The following is a 20491-nucleotide window of genomic DNA, read 5'->3' as shown; positions in this document are numbered from 1 at the left end:
TTCCAGAGTGACTCTGACACGCATCCACTCAAATGAGCTCACATCTCCCTCGAGAGTGACTCACTTAACGAGAACCAGCTTTGTGGCCAACGTGTGAGGCCACCTGCGCCCTCCTCGGAAAAGCGCGGCGTCCCAGCTCTGCCCGGCTCGCCGCACAGCCCCACGCTCCCCTCCCCGCGCTTTCCACCGCCAGGTGCTCAGGTCCGGGTCGCACGGTGCGCCGCATCCCACTTTTTATCACAGGCTTCCGAACGCACCCAACAGAGAAGACAGAGGGGGTACAGGAAGAAGGAAAGGACAGGAGAGAGAAGTTTCCATCTACCAGGAGGAAACCCCAGACGTGCAAATTGGTCTCTTCAGCCCCATGAATCATCCCACCTCCAGCATTTGGTCTGGATTCTGAATGAGGTAATGCTCCAATTAGAGGCTGGTGCACTTAAGCTGAGAAAGGCATGAGGTCGTTTAGGCCACTCGGGCGCAAGAAGGCCAAGGGGGTGGTGCTCACCTTTGTACTCGGCCAGACACACGCACTCGTAGCCATTAACGAGGTCCCTGCAGGTGGCTGCGTTCAGGCACGGAGCAGACAGACACTCGTTGTACTCCTCCTCGCAGTAGAGGCCGTGGTAACCTGAGGGACGGAGAAAAAGGCCTGCGGTCACACGTGTCCCAATCACCCCCACACTGGACCAGCCTACAAGAGAGGCGGCTGGGTATTGATCGGAAGCATGGCGCGGACAGATGGGATTTAAGGATTTGAGTCCCTCGGGGTGTATGGAAACGTGGGTTTCCGGGAAGAGTTTCCTATGACGAGTCTGTTTTCATCACCCTCTTTCATGATCCCAAGTATAAAGGAAGTGATCCCATTTATCCACCAGATGGTCTCGGGACGACATCGCGTCCAACGGCACTGGTGACCCGGAGGCAGGGGTCACTGAGTGCATCTGCTGTGGCCGCAGGAGACGGGGATGAGAGCAGCAGGGCTCAAGGCATGGGGCATCAGCTCCTTTCAAGGATGGGGACCACCCTTCCTCCGACTGGAAAAGTGTTATCCAGCAACTACAGAGAATTTTATTAAAGGAGAAAAGGATTGAAAGTATTAAAGGAGAAAAGTATTTGGAGAAAAGGATTGATGTATTTCCTTTGCTTTTCAGGTCAAGAAGAGATTCGGCTAAAAAAGGCTTTGCTGAAATTCCTGGTAAAACCTGGGGTATTTTTTTTTTAATTTAAAATTATGATGATCTCAATGATAACATTTTAAATTGTACTTTAAAATGCTAATGGTTAAAAATAGATGAAGAGCAATGGAGAAAAAGAAACCGACAGTTTCTCAATAAAGACGGCTTTTACTCTATTTGCAAAACAGGTGTTTATTCTAAAGGACAAGAGGACAACATTCTCTGAGATTCACTCATGAACGTTATACTGTTTTTAACTTTCAAAAACATGCATCAGTGCCAATTTGCAGTGAAACCGAGCCATTTTTTTTTTTCTGGCCCTGTCCAAACAATGAGAAACACGTGAGTGCTTTCAAAAATCACCCTGCCTGTGTTGGTTCTGAATTCAGATAAGCAGAAAAAATAAACCTTTGCTCAAACGGGAACTGGAACTACTAGTTTGAGTAGTTTTTTTTTTTTTTCTCCCCAGCTTTCCAGCCCATAGCCAACCTCCAAACCCAGCAAGTTTCATTAAGACATGCTAATGTGTTGAACTGTTTTGTTTTCAGTCCCTGTTGCAAAAGTAGGTTAAACTCATATTTGCATTATCGACAGAACACTTTTCAATTGCTATTGTTTTTGAACTGCTTTCCCAAATTAGGTGGTGATAACAGCCCCTCAGAGGAGACCTCGACCTACCTGAGACAAATATGCCATGGTTTTCAATTGTTCTGTCTTACCCTACTTTTTGTAATTTTAGGGCAATATTTCTTATCACTCTTCATCAATATTTTGATCATCCAGATCAGAGTTTCTCAACTGACAGCACTTTTGCCCCCAGAACACATTTGGCAATGCTTTTAGAGACACTTTTGGTTGTCACAACCAGGGCGGTAGGGAAGGAGCTGCCCCTGGTACCCAGTGTCAGGGTGCTGGTCAACATCCTACGCGGCATAGGACAGCCCTCCACAACAAGCTATGCAGCTAAAATGCTAAGAGAGCCAGACAGAGAACCCTGCTCTAGATCCAGCAAACTCCGGCTCACGGGCCAAATCCATCCCAGCCTGGTGTTGTAAATGAAGTTTTGTTGGGACACAGCCACACTCATCCATTTATGTATCGTCTCTGGCTGCACTCCCACTGCAATGGCAGCCTGAGTAGTCGCAACAGAGATCATATGGCTTGCAAAGCCCCAAATCTTTACTCTCTGGTGTCTTATAGAACAAGTTTGCTGATTCCTGATCTACATTCAACAGAAAATCTTTCTTCTTACAGGAGTTTTGGATATTAACTTCTTATCAAATATGCACACTGCCAACACTTCCTCCCATTCCATAGTTGGCTTTTATTCAGTTGATTGCTTCCTTTGCCATGAAGTTTCTTAGTTTGATATAGCCGTATTTGCCTACTTTTACTTTTGTTGCCTCTGCTTTTGGTGTCATATCTAAGAAATCATTGCCAAGACCAATGCTAACAAGTTTTTCCCCCATATTTTCTTCAGGGAGCGTTAGAGTTTCACATCTTACATTTAGGTCTTTAATCCATTTTGAGCTGGGTTTTTTTTTTTTTTTTTTGTGGAAGATACAAATGGCCAACAGGTATACAAAAAGATTCTCAGGATCACTGGTCAAGGAAATAAAATCAAAACCACAAGGAGATATCACATCATACCTGTTAGAATGGCCATTATAAACACACACACACACACACACACACACACACACACACACACACAGAGGGAGAGAAAATAACAAGTCTTGGTGAGGGTATGGAGAAACTGGAATCCTTATGCACTGCTGGTGGGAAGGTGAAATGGTGCAGCCGCTATGGAAAAAAATATAGAGAATCCCCCCCTCCCCAAAATTAAACATAGACCTACCATATAAATTACAATCTCATTTCTGGGATTTATCCAACATAATGGAAAACAGGATCTCGAACAGACATTTTCACACCCGTATTCACTGCAACATAGTCACCATTAGCCAAGATGTCGATCAACAGATGAATGGATAAAGAAAATGCAGTTTATACATATGATGGAATATTATTCAGCCCTTAAAAACAGAAGGAAATCTTGTCATGTGCTATAACATGGATGAACCTTGAGACTATGAGCTAAGTGAAATAAGCCAGTCCCAGAAGGACAAATATTTCACGGTTCCGCTTATACGAGCTACATAAAGTAGTGAAGCTCATAGGAACAGAGTAGAATGGTGGTCGCCACTGGCTGGGGGAAGGGGAAAATGGGGAGTTGCTGTTCAATGGATACAGAGTTTCAGTTATGCAAAATGAAAATGTTCTAGATATCTTCTCTATGACAACGTGTGTATCATTAGCAACACTGTACTGACCCTTAAACATTTTGTTAAGAAGGTAGATTTCATGTTATGTGATTTTTCTCAGAATTAAAAAAAAATTATATGAATAATATATAACCTACAAAAAGAGTCAATTGTCTTTTGGCGACTCAGTATGGAGTAACAATCACAAGGAACATCTTTTCAAGTGTATTTGCTCTCCTAACAGATCTTTCAAAAATCACTTGGAAGAATAATAGATAACCCTAGCAAGCATCTTTGACCTCATAATTGAAGTGTTATTTACATAGACAAAAATCAAAAGCAAATTTCATATCATTGTTTTCATATTTTACAAACCGCATCATTATCTTCTTCCACTAGTAACATGAAAAGCAAATGAGGAAGTTTTATTTTACAGAGATAGTTAGGCTGGTGATGTTCTTCTTCCTTAGGGGAAAAGAAAAAGATAAAGGTTTCGTATTCTGAAACCGTTTCTTCAGGGATGGTAACATTTCAATGTCTTTATGGAAATGTCAAGGCACCCTTTACACTGGGTGCCAAAAAACCTAAATCGGACTGTTTGAATAAAAAGGCATTCCTTCCAAAAGAGAAGGCTTCTGTGAAAATGAGGCTGCCCCCACCCCCGCTAGTAATTAATTCGGGCAAACAAATTAGCTCAGGGCAGTATGCCCAGGGTGTAGAAAAATTAGGCTAGTCCAAAGAAATTTTTAAATAAAACAAAAGAGCAGAAGAGTGAGATCAGAGTGACCCTTTCCAGGGCATTGACCTTCATCACCAACACTGCTCCCATCTTCACATGACTTGCTCCTGAATATTCGATTCCAATATTCCTTAGAACTAACAGAACACAGCAATCATCTGAATGTGAGGAGTGAGAGCGATCAAGACGGCCGCCATGTTTAGGCTGAGTGAGTGGGTGATGTCGCCATTAACACAGAAAGGTACGGCCAAAGGAATAACAGGCTTTAAAGAAAGTTGGCCAATTGGATGTGGGGCATATGTAACCTAGGGCTCGCTTAGGGACTTAGCCCTAAGGTGAGCCTTAGGGCTCACCTAGGGACTCACTTAGCTGGAAAAAATAGGCTTAAATAGCATAGAAATGAGCAGCTTGGGAACCAGTGGCCTGGAAGTGGTGCTGAAGTTTTATCAAAGAAAAACCTTGGAGAGGGAAAAAGAAGGGACCAAGGTCAGATCTACATGGAAGGGAAGGTGGAGAGGGAGAAATCAGATCGGAACATGGGGCAAGGGTGAGGCAAAAGAGAGGAGGAAAGTCCGAGCACAGCAATGTCATGGGAGCCAGCGGAGGGAAGGAAATCAAGGTGAGCTGATCAAAGGCTCTAGAGGGCGAGAACAGCTGGATGAGAAGATTAGGTCACTAGAGACCTGCAGAATCATAACTCTTAAAGGGAGCTAGACTGCCCTTTAGAGATTGTTTTCAAAGTTGGGGGAGGGGAGGGACTGCTTATCACCATGATTGAAGGGTTTGACCAGAAGTTAGTGGGCAGAGGCCAGAGATATTAACCTTCCTGTAACGTCTAGGATACCCCCACACAACAAAGGATAGCCCTGGCGTCCCTCACAACTTCGGACCATCCTGTTGGAAATTCAGAGAGGTGAAAACCCTGTCTGGAACTTTCCGGGTCTAGAACCTAATTCCTATACACGTACATTCACAGTTTTTAAGATACACCGAGTTTTCCTGGAATGTAACTACTGGGTAAATGAAGAGAAGATTGTACCAAGAGTTGTTCACCACTTTGGAAAACGACTTCACAAGAGCAACAGCTCTTGTAGAATTTCAGTCACCAACGAGGCACACCTTTTATCAGTAAACAAAACAAACCAAAATCGCTTCTGCAGATAATTTTCTGACACGGTCTAAAGCATCTTCCACCAGTTACTCGTCATAACACTTAACTGATTTCATCACAACACTTATAACTGTCTGAAATCATATTTCAACTCAGTCCTGTTCTTGATTATTATTTCTCTTCCTCCACTAGAATATAAGCTTGAAGGCAGAGGCTGTGACTACAGCGTTCACGGCTGTACCCACAGCATCTGGTACAGAAAAGATGCTCAAAATAGCTGTTGAATCAGCACCCAGAGTGTCCTCGATTAAACCAACACACATTTAAGACGTGCCTACAATGTGTCAGGGGCTTCCAAGTACCGTGGATACAAAGCGAAATGGCGAGTCTACCAGCAAGAAGCTTATGGTCTAATAGTACATTACTGCCACCTGCTTTGCATCAGGCCCTTTGCATGCGCTAAATTGGTTAATCCCCACGACAGCCCAAAATAATGGGCATGACTAGCCCCAATTATATAGTTGAGGAATTAAGAGTCAAAAAGGTGAAGAGGGTTGCCCAAAGACACACAACCTCCTGTGTTCCTCCTAATTTCCTACGTTGTCCCCAAAATGCATTCCCTAGTGTAGGAGTCTGCTCAGGCTGCCATAATGAAACACCACACACCGGGAGGATGAAACAACAGAAATGTATTTTCCCACAGTTCTGGAAGCTGCAAATGCTATGTCAAGATGTCAGCGGGTTTGGTTTCTCCTGAGGCCTCTCTCCTCACCTTCTAGATGGCCACCTTCTCACTGAGGCTGCACACGGCCTTTTCTCTGTGGGCACACGCCCCTGGTGTCCCAGATGGTTCTATGAAACCAGTCATAGGGGTTTATGGCCCCATCCGATGACTTCATTGAATCTTCATCACTTCTTTGAAGGCCCTGTCTCTAAATTCAGTCACACTGGGGTGGGGGTGGGGGGCGGTTAGGACTTCGACGTGTGAAATGGGGAGAGACAAAATTCAGTGTGTAGCACCCAGAATCAACGGCAACAGTATTGGCTTTCTGGATCAGGTCATTCCTCGTGGTTGGGAGTGCTGTCCTGTGTTCTGCAGGACAGTAAGCAGCCTTCCTGGCCTCTGCTCCCTAGATTCCAACAGCCCCCCCCCTCCCCAGCTGTGACAACCAAAAAGATCTCCAGACATTGTCCCTTGGAGAACATAAGCCCCTTTGGAGAACCAATGTCCTAGATCCTTCTCATCACACGAGAACTTGAGGAGAGAACAACATGAATGGGCAAGTCTGAAATTTTCATTGTGAGGAGAGGAAATGCATTGAGAGCAAGGGTTTGGGGGCAGAACCAAGAAGGCCCATCCGCGACTATGGATTTAATAGAATACCAGTCCCTGGGTGCCTTCCTTCAGCAGCGAGAGAATATGGACCCCCGGTTCATGTGGGGCTACCTAGATGTGAATGCCAAATTCATGGGATAAAGGGAGAAGACAAGAGTGGGAGGTACAGGCTTCCCGTCACAGAAGGAGTAAGTCACGGGAAGGAAAGGTACAGCGTAGGGAACACAGCCAATGGTATTGTAGCAGCGACGTGTGTAGTGACCGATGGTGGCCATACTCGGGGAGAGCACAGTGTATTGTATAGGCTTGTCAAACCACTGTGATGTCAAATCACTAAGGTAACGCAACATTGTGTGTCAGCGTACTTCAATAAAAGTAAGTAAGTAAATAGATGGATAGAAACGGAAGAGAGAAGAGAGACGCACCCCCCACCCCTGGTGATGTCTGAGCTACTAAGAACCTTCCGAATGTTCTGCCACTAGGCTAGAACTCCCCTGTGTCCTCCTGTGAAGACCAAGGTCCTACGCTCCTGACTGACTTGGCAAAGGCACAGGAGTGAGCCAGGATTCTACTCCCCCGGGGTCTGAACTGTTCTAGAACACAATTGCCACTGCCACGTTTTATTCTGTCCACTCAGAATAAAATGTGTGTGTGTGCACATGCTATGTCATTCTCTCTCTGCTGATACATTCCCAATAGGAATCTTTTTTAAAAACAGGAGGGAAAATGTAGGTATGGTTCCCTGCTCACCTTAATCCTATTGAGTGTTCCGGGCTTCTGTTCTTTTAGCTTGTTTTTGAGAAAGAGACAAAGAAAGTGTGAGTGGGGGAGGGGCAGAGAGAGAGAGGGAGGGGCAGAGGATCCCAAGCAGGCTCCATACTGGAAGCAGAGAGCCGGATGTGGGGCCCCACGAACCATGAGATTGTGACCTGAGCCAAAGTCGGACGCTTAACCCACTGAGCCACCAAGGTGCCCCCCACTGCCCGCATGTTCTGTTCTAAATAGACCTGATGTTAGTATCTGTACAGACTTCCATGGAGCAATTACGTTCCACACACACACACACACACACACACACGCACGCAACAAAAAGGAAAATTTCTGTAAACAGGAGGAACTTGTGTAAGGAGACAGAGCATAGCTGCCATGGGGAGCATGGGGGCTGCTGATACTGCCTCTTTCTTTATTCCCTCGTTTCTTATCTTTTTTGTTGATGGAGACACCTGAGCCAGGGAGAAAATACCCAAATCAATCAATGTTTCCATTGCTATCGTTCTTACAAACCTTATATTGAAAGGACTATACATCGAGGCTAAAGTTTTAGACTCTCAAGCCTCCCTGATTTGTATGTGCGGCTGAGCCATCTACAAATCTTCACGTCCCTCCCTGGGTTTCCAAAAAGGCAGATAACGGAGAGCCAGCTATATGTCATATCCTAACAGATCACGCAGTGAGTCTGTCTTCCCTGTCCCTCTAGGCTGCTGCTGCCTTCCACCGTCATTGGGCGAAGGTTGGCCATGTTCTCGGTCTCCTGTTTGCCTCTGTTGTTGATTCATTCTTTAATGCAACATACAGTGATGATTAAATGCTTCCTGGGTGCCAGGCACGGTGTGAAAATAGACAATACTTCTACTAGGGGCATTTAAAGGAGACAGACACCAAGCAATGATCCGAGCAAATGTGAAACCGTAACTGGGTGAGTGTGAGCAAGGTGGGGGTCTAGGGTGCCGGGGGAAGGAGAAGCAGGGGAGCTGGCCTTGACGGAGATCCAGAGAGGCTTCCCTGAGGAAGGACAGTGAGCTGAGAGGTGGGTTGTGCGCATGTATCAAAAAGGTGGGAGACGCACCCAGGGAAATTCAAGGCAGGACAGGCAGAGTGCAGAAGTCTCATGGTGAGGGGACCCAGCCTCTGGCCCATTCCAGAGATGGGCTGCGGTCTACTGAAGAGCAGAGGGCAGAGAAGAAACGAGAGACAGGCAGGCACCAGGTGGCACCTTCAGTGGAGTGGGAGCCAGGGGATGACAAGTCAGATCTGCCTTTCAGAAAGATTACTCTTTCGGAGTATGGGGGGAAAGACCCACAAGAATGAATATGGAGAAATCAGTTCAGAGGTATGGCAATAGACCCAGGGAAAACATGGCCAGGAGGAGGGTGGTGGCAGGGCCAGCTGGAGAAGAAATGTCAAGAGCCATTTACAAAGTAAAACAGCAACGCTTGTAAGAAGTTGCATGTGGAGGGTGGCAAAGAGAATGAGGATGAAAGGGAGTCCCAGGGTCCTGCCCCGTCTTATTTAGAGACGCTGAGAGTCCTTCTGGAAGGAACGAGGGAACTGACATTTATTGAACCCCCTTTCAGGGGCCAGTTTCTGTTCGAGGCACTTTCCAATACAATAGAATCTCATTAATACAGTGGGGTTGGTATAGGGGATGGGGTGGAAAGGCGCAGAAAACCACTTTCTGCAAGTAGATCTTAACTGAACAGAAGGAATCAGCAGTTTCTCCCAAGGGAAACAGAAGCAATTCAGAGAAAGAACACTCATTTCAATGACAGTATGAAGTCTGACCACATTGACAAGGACTGAACTAGGTACTGAGGGGATCTATTATGTGATAGCTAAAAAAAGAAGGGTTTGGGGTCCAAAGACATTAAGTTGGGGGAGGGAGAAAGCAGAGAGAGAGGGAGAGCAGAACGAGAAGGAGGTGTGGGAGCAGAAGGGAGAGCCAAAGAGGAAGACAGGGATCCAGAATACCAAGGGGGAGATGGGGGGCGGGGGACTGGGGGAAAGGCCCAGAGAAAGAATACCTAAAAAGACAGAGAGAAAGAGAAACTGGTTGGAATTGCTACAGAAGTCATGGGTCCCCTGTGGAGCCATATCGCCACCTGGTGTAACCAACCGCCTGACCACGGGCAGGGCTCTTCAGGAGCCATCAAGACGGTGGAGCATCGGAGGCGGAAGTGATTTGAACATGTGAGTGAAGAGACTGTAGGATTTTCACCTCTCCGGTTATCTTTTATTCACATAAAGTGCATCTGACACCGTTCTCCTTCCACTAGCCTCTTCTTGCCACCCAGTGTTACGTGTTTACAGGTAGGGAGCTCTGGGCCATCCAGGTGTCACTGGCTCAATGCCAGCGTGTGACATCTTCCATCAAGGTAATTCATGGGCGCCTGTGGCAACCCAAGTCACTGAAGTCATTATAAAAGGAGGGCCCCTGCCCCATCTCCAGGAGGACATGCACTTGGCATTTCACGGGAGTGCCTGGTAACACGAGGAAAGCATCCAACACAGTGCCCGACATATAATACATACCCACTACGTAACCACTGTGGCATGTGTCCCTCTGGTCCGCGGAGCACGGCGCAAACCTGATTTTAAAAGACAACGAAGGTGCTATAATTCTGAAATAGATGCCCACCTAGAATATGCCACAGAGGCACTAAGCATCATAACCCTGGAGGGTACCATTCTCCTGAATCGCCGCTTCCCATGGCAACAAAGCCCGCTTACTGGAAAAACACAAAAGAGTGCCGGCTCTGCCCTTGCACAGATGCCTGAGCCCAGGTTTCACCAGTCAGAAGCTCAAATACCTGGGCTTCTCTAATATGAAACAGAGTCTGATTACATTTGACTTTTTCAAAACCTACTCCTTTAAGCCTTTTCTCAGCCTTATCCCCTGACACTCTCTGTGCTGGATCCAGTTTCCCGCTGGAGGTAAAACCTTGACTCACGGCTCAAACTTTGATCCCAAATTCTGTATTTTCTCTTTAACAACTGTCCGTTCTCTCTTCTCCTTAGCGCCCAGGTCGGTGAAATATAGAAGATGCTCAATCACACTGCGCGCATGGAATTTGCTAAGAAGACAGACTCACAGGGCAAACTCACCTTTGCATAAATAATTTACAACAAGAGTTCTTTCCTTGGCAAATGTCTGGTTTGGAATAATTAAAAAAAAACGCCTGGGGAAATGCATCCTGAAATTGACAGTAGTTTTTGTCAGGCAGTGAATTTAAAGGATGCTTCTTATATTTTAAATGTGCATATTTCCACTCCCTAATTTTCTACACTGAAAATGTGTTACTTGTGTAACACAAGAAGAAAGTGTCAGAGATGCTTTTATAGGTATTTTATTTGTATTATCACAACTCGAAGTCATGTTGCTGATTCCCGAGGGAAACGATGCTCATGCTCTGTGTCTACAGTGATTTGGGCAGAAGATAACTGGTAACATTAAGAAAAGGCTGACCTCACTAAGGGTAGTTTTTAGGTGGAGGGGTGCATGAAGGGAAAAGATCTAGTCTTACTGGAAGAGAAGACATTTTAAGGCCATTTAACAACCATCACAATAAGGTGCACTGCTATTAAAAAAAAAAAAAAAAACTTAAAAAAAATTTTTTAATGTTTATTTATTTTTGAGGGGGGGGGAGCAGGGGAGGGGTAGAAAGAGAGGGAGACACAGAATCCAAAGTAGGCTCCGGGCTCTGAGCTGTTAGCACAGAGCCCATTGCGGGACTTGAATAATGGACTGCGAGATCATGACCTGAGCCGAAGTCGGACACTTAACTGACTGAGCCACCCAGGCGCCCCCCAAAAAACCTTTTTTATAAGGAGAACTGCACCTTTTAACATGTAAAAAATAAAACCTTTGGAGATGTTAAAGATTCTGAAACATCTCTATATTTATTAATAGAGTGCAAATCATCAATTTACATTGGAAGGGAAAAAAATCTTACACATATGCTAGAAAAGCAAACCACCACTGTTCTGAGTTCCGTTCTTACAAATAGTTAGCATTCTCCTCCAAAAAACAAATCTAAGGACAAATGAAAGAATATGTTATAGATGATGAAGCTCAGGGTTCAAGAACTCCACAGACAGCCTGCTGAAACAGAAACACTTGCAAAACAAGGCTTAAACCTATCCATCATTTTGGGGATTTTTCTATGTTGTCTAAACATTTCTAGGAGCCTTCTCTTGGATTTGCCTTTGGAACTAGGTCACAGACTAGTCCCAAGAAAAAATCAATCTCTTTGTAATGGTTTGTCTTTATAAATGTCTTTTTTTCCCCATGATGTTTTTGACCACTAGAGGGTGGATTCTACCTATGCTCTATGCCAGCTGAAAGAAGAGAAACAAATTACTTGGGAGTTCAACAATGGAGGAGACATAAAAAAGTGTTTTACAAAAGGAAAACACACACACAAGGGGACGCAAATACATAAAGAAGAAATATCGTTTCCTTTAATAATAAAGCTTAACATTCATATATTTCTCTACAGCTTACAAACAAACTCACCGGTAGGTCCTCTAAACACGTGGTAGCTACAGTTAAAATGATTCATTCTAAAGGGGTCTGTTTTTCTCACTGACTCCCTAGAGAAAGTATTTTTTTAAATGCAAATTCTTAGAGGGGCGCCTGAGTGGCTCAGTTTGGTTAAGCCTCTGATTCTTGATTTCGGCCTGGGTCTTGATCTCACAGTTCATGAGCTCAAGCCCTGCGTCAGTTTCTGAGCTGATAGTGCAGAGCCTGCTTGGGATTCTCTCTCTCTCTCTCTCTCTCTACCCCTCCTCTGCTTGCTCTCTTTCAAAATAAATAAATAAGAACTTAAAAAATTGTAATTAAAAATAAACGCAAATTCTTACCACACTATGATTAAAGCGCTGGTTCAAGATTAAGTATAATGACAATATTTTATAACTTTGATTTTAAAGATTATTGTGGTATATGTTTCCTTAAAAACAACAAGTAAAATGTTTTATTTTATTTAACTAGTATATTTATAAATACATTTGGAAATGGCGTGCTTTACATTTGAGATGACGATAATGATGAAAAGATTTAGTAAAGCAAAGGTAGGTGGCGTCTAGGTGGCTCAACTGGTTAAGCTTCTGACCCTTGATTTCAGCTCAGGTCATGATTGCAAGGTCATGGAATTGAGACCCGCCATGGGCTCTACACTGACAACATAGAAGCTTCTTGGGCTTCTCTCTCTCTCTCTCTCTCTCTCTCTCTCTCTCTCTCTCTCTCTCTTTCTCTCCCCTCTTTCTCTGCCCTTCCCCACTCACGCGTGCTCTCTCTCTCTCCTCTCTCTCTCTCTCTCAAAATAAATAAACATTTTTTAAAAAGAAAGGAAAAAAAGGTAGGTTCAAAAGCCTCACATTCTAGAGGTTGTTTGGTATGGAATGCATCCAGACTGACACAGGGCCCTGAACAGTCAAGAGGTTAAGTGTTAGGGTGCAGTCAAAGATTAAGGTTCTATTGCAGTACTTTGGAGAGAAAATAAATCTTAGATGATTATTTTCATGCAAGTATGTATATTAACAAAGAGGTTTTTTTTCACATTTATTTATTTTGAGAGAGACAGGGAGTGCAAGTGGGGCAGGAGTAGAGAGAGAGGGAAACAGGATCCGAAGCGGGCTCTGCACTGACAGCAGAGAGCCTGATGTGGGGCTTGAACTCATAAACCCATGAACCGTGAGATCATGACCTGAGCTGAAGTCAGATGCTTCACAGACTGAGCCACTCAGGCATCCTTAAAAGAAGAATTTTTAAACGTTAAAGCACAGGAAAGTTTTCTGAATGTTTCATTCTATTTAAATTTATTTCACAAACTATTGTTTAAATTTGATTTTAATTCACTTACTCAATTATCCCTGAATATTCTTTGGCGGTATTCGTCCTCCAAGGGGCCTGTGTCTATTCATCTCACTATACCAGTGATTCTTGTCATGTGGCTCCAAGACCAGCATCATCAGCATCCCTTAGAAGCTCGTCGGAAATGCAAGTTCTCAGGCCCCAACAAAGACCTGCTGACTCAAACTCTGTGGGCGGAGCCCAGAACTCTGATTTAAGAAGCCCTCTTTGTGATTCTAATGCACACTGAAGTCTGAGAGCCGCTGAGCTATACAATAGCAAAGCGTACATCTCCTACCACTTCTGATTCTCAAAAGGGCAGGGAAGTGGTAGGAGTTATCTATGGCAGGTGCTAGATACAGCACAGTAATATTTAATCTCTATGGCTTTCCCTCAGCATATCAAACACAACCACAAAACACACAGTCAGAACATGTACCAGTCATAGGCATATAAATAAACAATAGTGAAACGTGGTCGGATGACCTACCAACCACAGGTGCATAGACTAAATGGAAACTATACTCCTATCCTATTTGTTTAAGGGAATAAAGCAATACAAAGGAATCCCAAGCTGACAGCAGGTGCCAAATTTGAAAAGAAAGGCCAGAATGAGAGAAGGTAACAAGGGTATAGAAGTGGCAAACATTTTTTTCTCCTTGTAGGACTGGGAGTCATACACCCCCAATCAGAATGTGGAGAAGCAAGCCTAAATTCAGACTAGTGAGTGAAATTCTCCCCACACCTCTGATCCAGGTTCCTAAACCCATGGAAATATCATTTTAGCTAAGGGAATACCATCAGAAAATGGCAGACAGCACTTATAGAAACAGAGAATAGAAGGGTGGTTTCCTGGGGCTAAGGAGACACAGGCTAAAGGGTGCAAAGAGTTCTGGGGTCTAATGTACAGCAGGGTGATTATTTAATAATACTGTATTATTATTATTAATAATACTGTATTATTAATAATACTGTATTACATACTTGAAAGTTGCTAAGAAAGCAGGATCTTAAATGTTCTTGCCACAAATAACTAGTAAGTAGGTGATGTGATGCTGTTAACTTTGCTATGGTAGTAATCGTTTAACAATATCATGTAAGCGTATCAAATAAACACACTGTACATCCTCAATTTACACAATGTTATATGGCAGTCATATCCAAAAAAAATCTGGGGAAAATTTTTTTAATCAAAAAGAAGAATAAAAATGGCAGACAATCTACAATAATTTTTACAAACCAAAAATTGAGAAACATGATCTGACAAAGTTAGGCTGTTTCCAATGATAAGAGGGGGCCCCCTGGACACATAGCTTAGTACCAAAGGACTTGTGTGTTGGAAAACAAAACACTGTGATAAAGACTGTTCCAGAAAATTCTGGTGCATGGACTCCACAGTGCAAAGGTAGATTTTTTTTCCCTAGGTATATCTGCTTTCCTTCTCATGGAAGGCACAATGCAAAGCAATCCTCCAACCTCCTCCTTAGCCACTGTTATTCTAAAGTAAATACACTGTCATAATTGCTAAAATCAACAACACAAGAAACAACAGGTGTTGGAGAAGACGTGGAGAAGGGGAACCCTCGTGCACTGTTGACGGGAACGTAAACTGGTGCAGCCACTCTGGAAAACCGTATGGAGGTTCCTCAAAAAGTTAAAAATAGAACTACCCTATGACCCAGCAATTGCACTACCAGATATTTATCCAAAGAATGCAAAATTACTAACTCAAAGGGATATATGCACCCCTACATTTGTAGCAGCATTATCTATGACAGCCAATTTCTGTACGGAAACAGCCCAAGTATCCACCCACTGATGAATGGATAAAGAAGCTGTGATATATACAACGAAATATTATTCAGCCATAAAAAAGAATGAAATCCTGCCATGTGTAACAATGTGGATGGAACTACATAGGATAAGGCTAAGTGAAGTAAGTCGGTCAGAGAAAGACAAATACCGAATGATTTCACTCATATGTGGAATTTAAGAAACAAAACAAATAAGCAAAGGGGCAAAAAAGAGAGAAAGAGGCAAAGAAAGAACAGATTCTTAACTCTACAGAACGGATAGTTACCAGAAGGTGGTCAGTGGGGGATGGGGGAAATAGGTGATGGGGATTAAGGAGTGCGCTTGCCATGATGAACACCGGCTATTGTATGGAAGTGATGAATCACTATACGGTACACCTGAAACTAATATTACACTGTAGGTTCACTAACTAGAAGTTAAATAAAAACTTAAAAAAGTGTGTTAATGGCTACACAGTTTTGTATATTATCCCTTGTACTTTCTTCACATTAGGAATTCAAAACAAGAGGGGTGCCTGGGTGGCTCAGTTAAGTGTCCAACTCTTGATTTCGGCTCAGATCATGATCTCATGGTTTCTGGGCTCAGGCACCACATGGGGCTCTGTGCTGACGGTGCGGAGCCTGCTTGGGATTCTCTGTCTCCCTCTCTCTCTGCCCTTCCCCTGCTCTCTTGCTCTCTCGCTCTCTCTCTCTGTCTCTCTCTCTTAAAATAAATAATAAAAAAAAAAATAAAAATAAATTCAAAATAAGAAACAGAAACACATAAAATAAAGTTATTAATTAAGGGGGAAGAAAAAGAACTTCATGGAGGAAATTAACCACCAGAACTACTGTACCTTGAAGCAATTGGATTGCAAAGACAATTTATAAATTCAAATGAACTGGAGTGGGAACTAGATTATTTGAGTAAATCTTGAGTTCTGTTCCTGTTGCCTCTACTAAGTGATCACTAAGGATGCCTAAAAATAGGGAATTTATTCAATAAAGAAGTTATAAAGCAGTGAAAAATCAAAAGTGTAGATCCTAGTTGAGTATGTGTATGAATAATGTACGTAGAACATGAGACTTCCTTGAAATAAAGGAGAGATGAGGCTCAATCCACACAGAACTATGAAGAAACTATGATATAGGGAAAGCAGTTGTCTCCAAGATATTCCTTATTCCTGGGGCAGACAAGTTCAGTGGGACCTCATCTCGTTCACTCAATCATAACTACACACTTTTTTTTGTCTTTCAACTATCTTTCTCCTCAAATCTGTTCTTATATATTAAACTCATGCACATTCTTCACATACTTAGGTTTAAGATTATGGTAGATTACAAAAAGAAAAAAAATGGTGGCCACAAATTCTCTGTAGCTACAGACCTGGTTCTATGACCTACTCCACCAGTGAGATGTTAGCAAACATAACAGAAGAAGAAACTTCTGAAAATGTGCATTGAAAATGTGCCTGTCCTCCCTTGCTGCTTTTGGAACCCTGCTGCCATGTGAAGAAGCCTAGACTGGTCTGCTGGATGATGGGCAACATTTAGCCCAGATGCTCCCCATCATTCCAGCCAAGTACCAGACATGTGCATGAGGTCGTCCAGGACTGGCCAGTCTCTGGCTAACTTGCTGGACAACCACAAAAGCATGAGTGAGCACACCTAACACAACGTGGAGCAGAGAAGAGACTTCCCAGCTAAGCCCTGCCCAAATTATCAACCACAGAATCACAGGCAATAAAAGATTGTATTAAGTTACCAGATTTTGGAATGTTTTGTTATGCAGCAGTAACTAACTAATACAGAGGTTTAATTAGCAGAGACATTGCCTAACTTAAAGGAATAAAACCACACACATAAAATTTTAGGCATCAGGGAACTATTAGAAAAGGTATTTTGGGGAGGTAATGGATGAAGGAAAACTGTCCCAAAATCAAACCACGAGGCTGTCCATATTCCTTAGGCCACACTTGTTTTCAGTTGGGCTTATCCAATCTAAAAGGTATACTTTTACTAATGAATTAAACCCCGGACATTCACTCTGATCTAGATCATAAAAACCATCAGGTATTGAAAAAAAATGAAACATGATCCTGATAATCATCATGAACATTTCATTAAGATTTCAGTCCAAACAGCTAATGATCTCTGTAGGCAACTCCTATAAAGCCAATGGGAGCACTGTGACACCACGTAAGGAAGCCCCCGGTGACCCGGGACAGGACACACCGCTCTGCAAAATCAGCAAGTGCTCTGAGTTGACAATGTGCTGGACTGAAAAACAGATTATGTATCACTCTGCTGCAGGCAAACCTAAGGGCTCTGAATCTTCATTAGAACTGAAGCAATTCTGTAAAAGCACCCGGCATATGCAGCAACTTTCATCGTGTGCCCTTACGTTGAAAATTAATGACTGTGATAGAAAACTAATGGAAGAAATGCAGTGCATTGTCCGCAGCTTTGTGTACAAATTCAAATCAATAAAGAATTTAAAAGCACAGTGAAGACTGAAAGACCAGAAGAAAGCGTCGGTTTTCGGTCTCCTTTCGGGTTGTGTATCTGGGACTCAGGACGCGGGCTGCCATCAGTCTCCGTACATCTCCGACATCACCTACAACAGCACGTTGTCACAGGGTCACCAGCCCTGAGGATCTGAAGCCTAGCTGATCCTCCACTACTGAGAGGGACAACAGGCCAATGCCACCGAACCACTCCCGTGGGAAGGAGTGACACTGGAAGGTAGAACATCCGAGCTCTCTCGAGGCAAACAACTAAAAACCAAAGCCAAATATGAAGAGGAAAGAACATTCCAGGGACATTACCAGAGCCGGGTGAAAAGAAACAGCATCCAAGGCCTCCATGGCCTACAACAATCAATGCAAGAGACTTTCAGATTCTGGTGGGAAGAAAAAAGGTGAAATTGCTCCTAGGAGCTGGAGAGTCCGGGAGTGAGAAGCACCAATCAAGAGAGGTCCCCTATGCTGAAGGGGGACACATTTGTCACATGGCAGGTCTGCATTTCTCATCTGAGTCACAAGAGAGCAGTTTCTTTAAATAAGTGCAGCCAGCAGACATCAGGTGAGATGCAGTCACAAGTTTCTGTCCCAAGGAGCCCTTGGCATTGTTTTCAAAACAGCTGAGCCTTCAGGGTATCAAAAGCGGAAGGGGCCCAACTATCCACAAGCGGGTCACTTTTCTGAAAGGCAGAACTGTGCTTCTCTGTGCTAGAAAGTAAGGGACTAGTGGTCAAGAGCCACTCACTAGACCACAGCCAAGGACGCTTTTCAGGCCTTATCTCAGGAGCTGTCCTGGGACGAGCGGGGTCTGGAAACTTCTTCTTGTGACTGGCACAGATGTCGGTGAGTGCCCAGCTTCACACACAACTTGGGGGACCACAAGGAGGCCCCTGCTGAGAGTCTACCTATCAGTCAAGAGCTTCAGTGCTTAGGTAAACCCAGTTAAATCTGTGGCTCTGTGACCCCTCCCACCTGTTGTTTACTCTCCCTGCCTCGATTTCCTCATCCTTGAATAAAAAAATAGGCATGCTATGACCTGGGGTTAAGTAAGAGAGAATATTTGTCAAGTGACGGGCGCAGAGTCTGGATGCAGGCGATTCTCACAGATGGGAGCTACTTAGGCAAAGCCGCCTGGATAAAGGGCGTTGCCTGGATCAGTATAGCTGAATCAATGCCCTGATGAATCCCAACTTTATGTGTTCTTTTGAGGCCGCTATTAAGACAACTACTGCTTAGAAAATCTGGTTAAAATATTTCACTGTTCAGTCCTTAGGTACCACTGGTGAGTCAAAGCCACAGACTTTGACCCCATTTCCTGGGGTCTGGATCCCACTTGCCCAGATTCAACCCCAGCTTCATCCTTAACTAGCTCTGTCATCTCAGGCCCAGAAATGACAACCACCATGGTCCCACTACTTAAGGACTATGGGATCCAAGTGACCATTCCACTTAAAGAGCTCCGCCCAGCACCGGACACTTAAATGTTTATCACCGCAGCCACCGAGAGCCAAGGCCGCAAGCAATCACTGAATCCTGTAAGTGGACCTGTATCCACTATGGCCATGAAGACGGATCCCACGTCTACTCCAACTCTAGCCTTGAACTTCATATGAAAAGAATCCCAGCACAGATTTAATAATTCCTCACCAATCTTCCCCAGAAAAAGGCATAGCTGACATTTTCATGGCTGCTTCATTGTTTTATAGATTTCAAAGTGCACGATCATATGCATCACCTCATTTGAGCTTTGTGGTTTATCCCCATTTTGCCGAAGAGGAAACTAAGGCCAACAGAGACCGACTGCACAACTGTTCAGTGACAAAGCTGGGGCTTGAATTCGGCTCTGCTCAACTCTTAGCCAGGCCCCTTCCCATCACAGCTGGTAAGAGAGGCAAGGATGCCGACTTTCAGTTCTACCTTCCAGATGCCCAGACTCTCAGCAGGCCCCAAAATACTAGCAATGGGATCAGAGTAACTCCCAACCACAAAATAAAATAAGAGTCAGTGGCTCAGTTACGGAATAGTTTCAAGTACATCCCCATGTGACCCCGATGGCCATAACCTTTATGAGAAGTTCCTGCAATTACATGCTGGCACTGCTTCAAATAGAGCCATCCTCGGAAAGGCACTGCTTGGTGACCGAGCTGTTACCAGCTGCCATTTCTAACCTGCGTTCCAGGTCAGATGATGTAAAACACTGTCTGCTGTCCTCCCAGACTATTCTAAAACCCACTGCCAGTAGGTAAATCTCATTCTTTTTCGACAACAGTTCAGCCACAAATGAGCTCTCAGCTATTTGAATTTTAAGCGGAGCAGTGGGAGCAAAAGGAACAGAAATCCACCATAATTAAAGGCCAGCTCATCAACGCTTTCCTACATATGGATTAGCCACGTAAAGCGAGGTTAAAAAGCAGCCTTGTGAATAGATTTTTAACGTCAAAAATCTCATAAAAATTCCATATGCTCCACCGGTGAAGTGCTCTTTACTCGTTACTAGTGTCCTTTTCTCTCCTTCTATTGATCCCTCAGGGCACTGGCCTAAAGAAGGCAAATAGCACTAATTCTCCCTGAATGCCCCCCAAATTAAAATCAAAACAAAATGGAGACGAAGAATGGCCGTGGCCACAGCTGTGGACGCCACTGGGGCAGGCTCCGCAGCCTCCTGTGGTGTGGGCAAGTCTGACTCAGTTTCACCCTGGGCCCACGGTGGCCTCGTTCCTCACACCCTGGGCAGTGCCCTCTCCTCCCACTGCCACTAATGTCCCCAGGTGAGCTGCTCACCCGGTGTCCCTCCCAGCTCAGTGATGCCTCCGCCAGCCTCTGCTGCCGATGCCTCAGCCCCCTCCCTGCAAATTCTCCCACACACCCCCAACTGCCCCCTTCCCCCACCCCCAACAGTTTCAGTAGTTGTCTTGACTTT

General features: G+C 44.2%; 1 protein-coding gene across 1 annotated transcript in view; it reads right to left on the bottom strand.

Moving 5' to 3' along the window:
• The window catches only part of DNER (delta/notch like EGF repeat containing), a 317354-nt gene that overhangs the window by 38519 nt on the left and 258344 nt on the right, over positions 1-20491 (bottom strand). Inside the window, exon 9 of the mRNA XM_078450803.2 lies at positions 506-628. Coding sequence (XP_078306929.2) covers positions 506-628 — 123 coding nt within the window. The remainder of the gene's footprint in view (positions 1-505; positions 629-20491) is intronic.

Source organism: Panthera onca, chromosome C1 (genome assembly GCF_046562875.1).
Source record: "Panthera onca isolate mPanOnc1 chromosome C1, mPanOnc1 haplotype 2, whole genome shotgun sequence".
NCBI classification, from domain to species: domain Eukaryota; kingdom Metazoa; phylum Chordata; class Mammalia; order Carnivora; family Felidae; genus Panthera; species Panthera onca.
The sequence above is the reverse complement of the archived record's forward strand: the minus strand, read 5'-3'. Positions and strand labels throughout refer to the sequence as shown.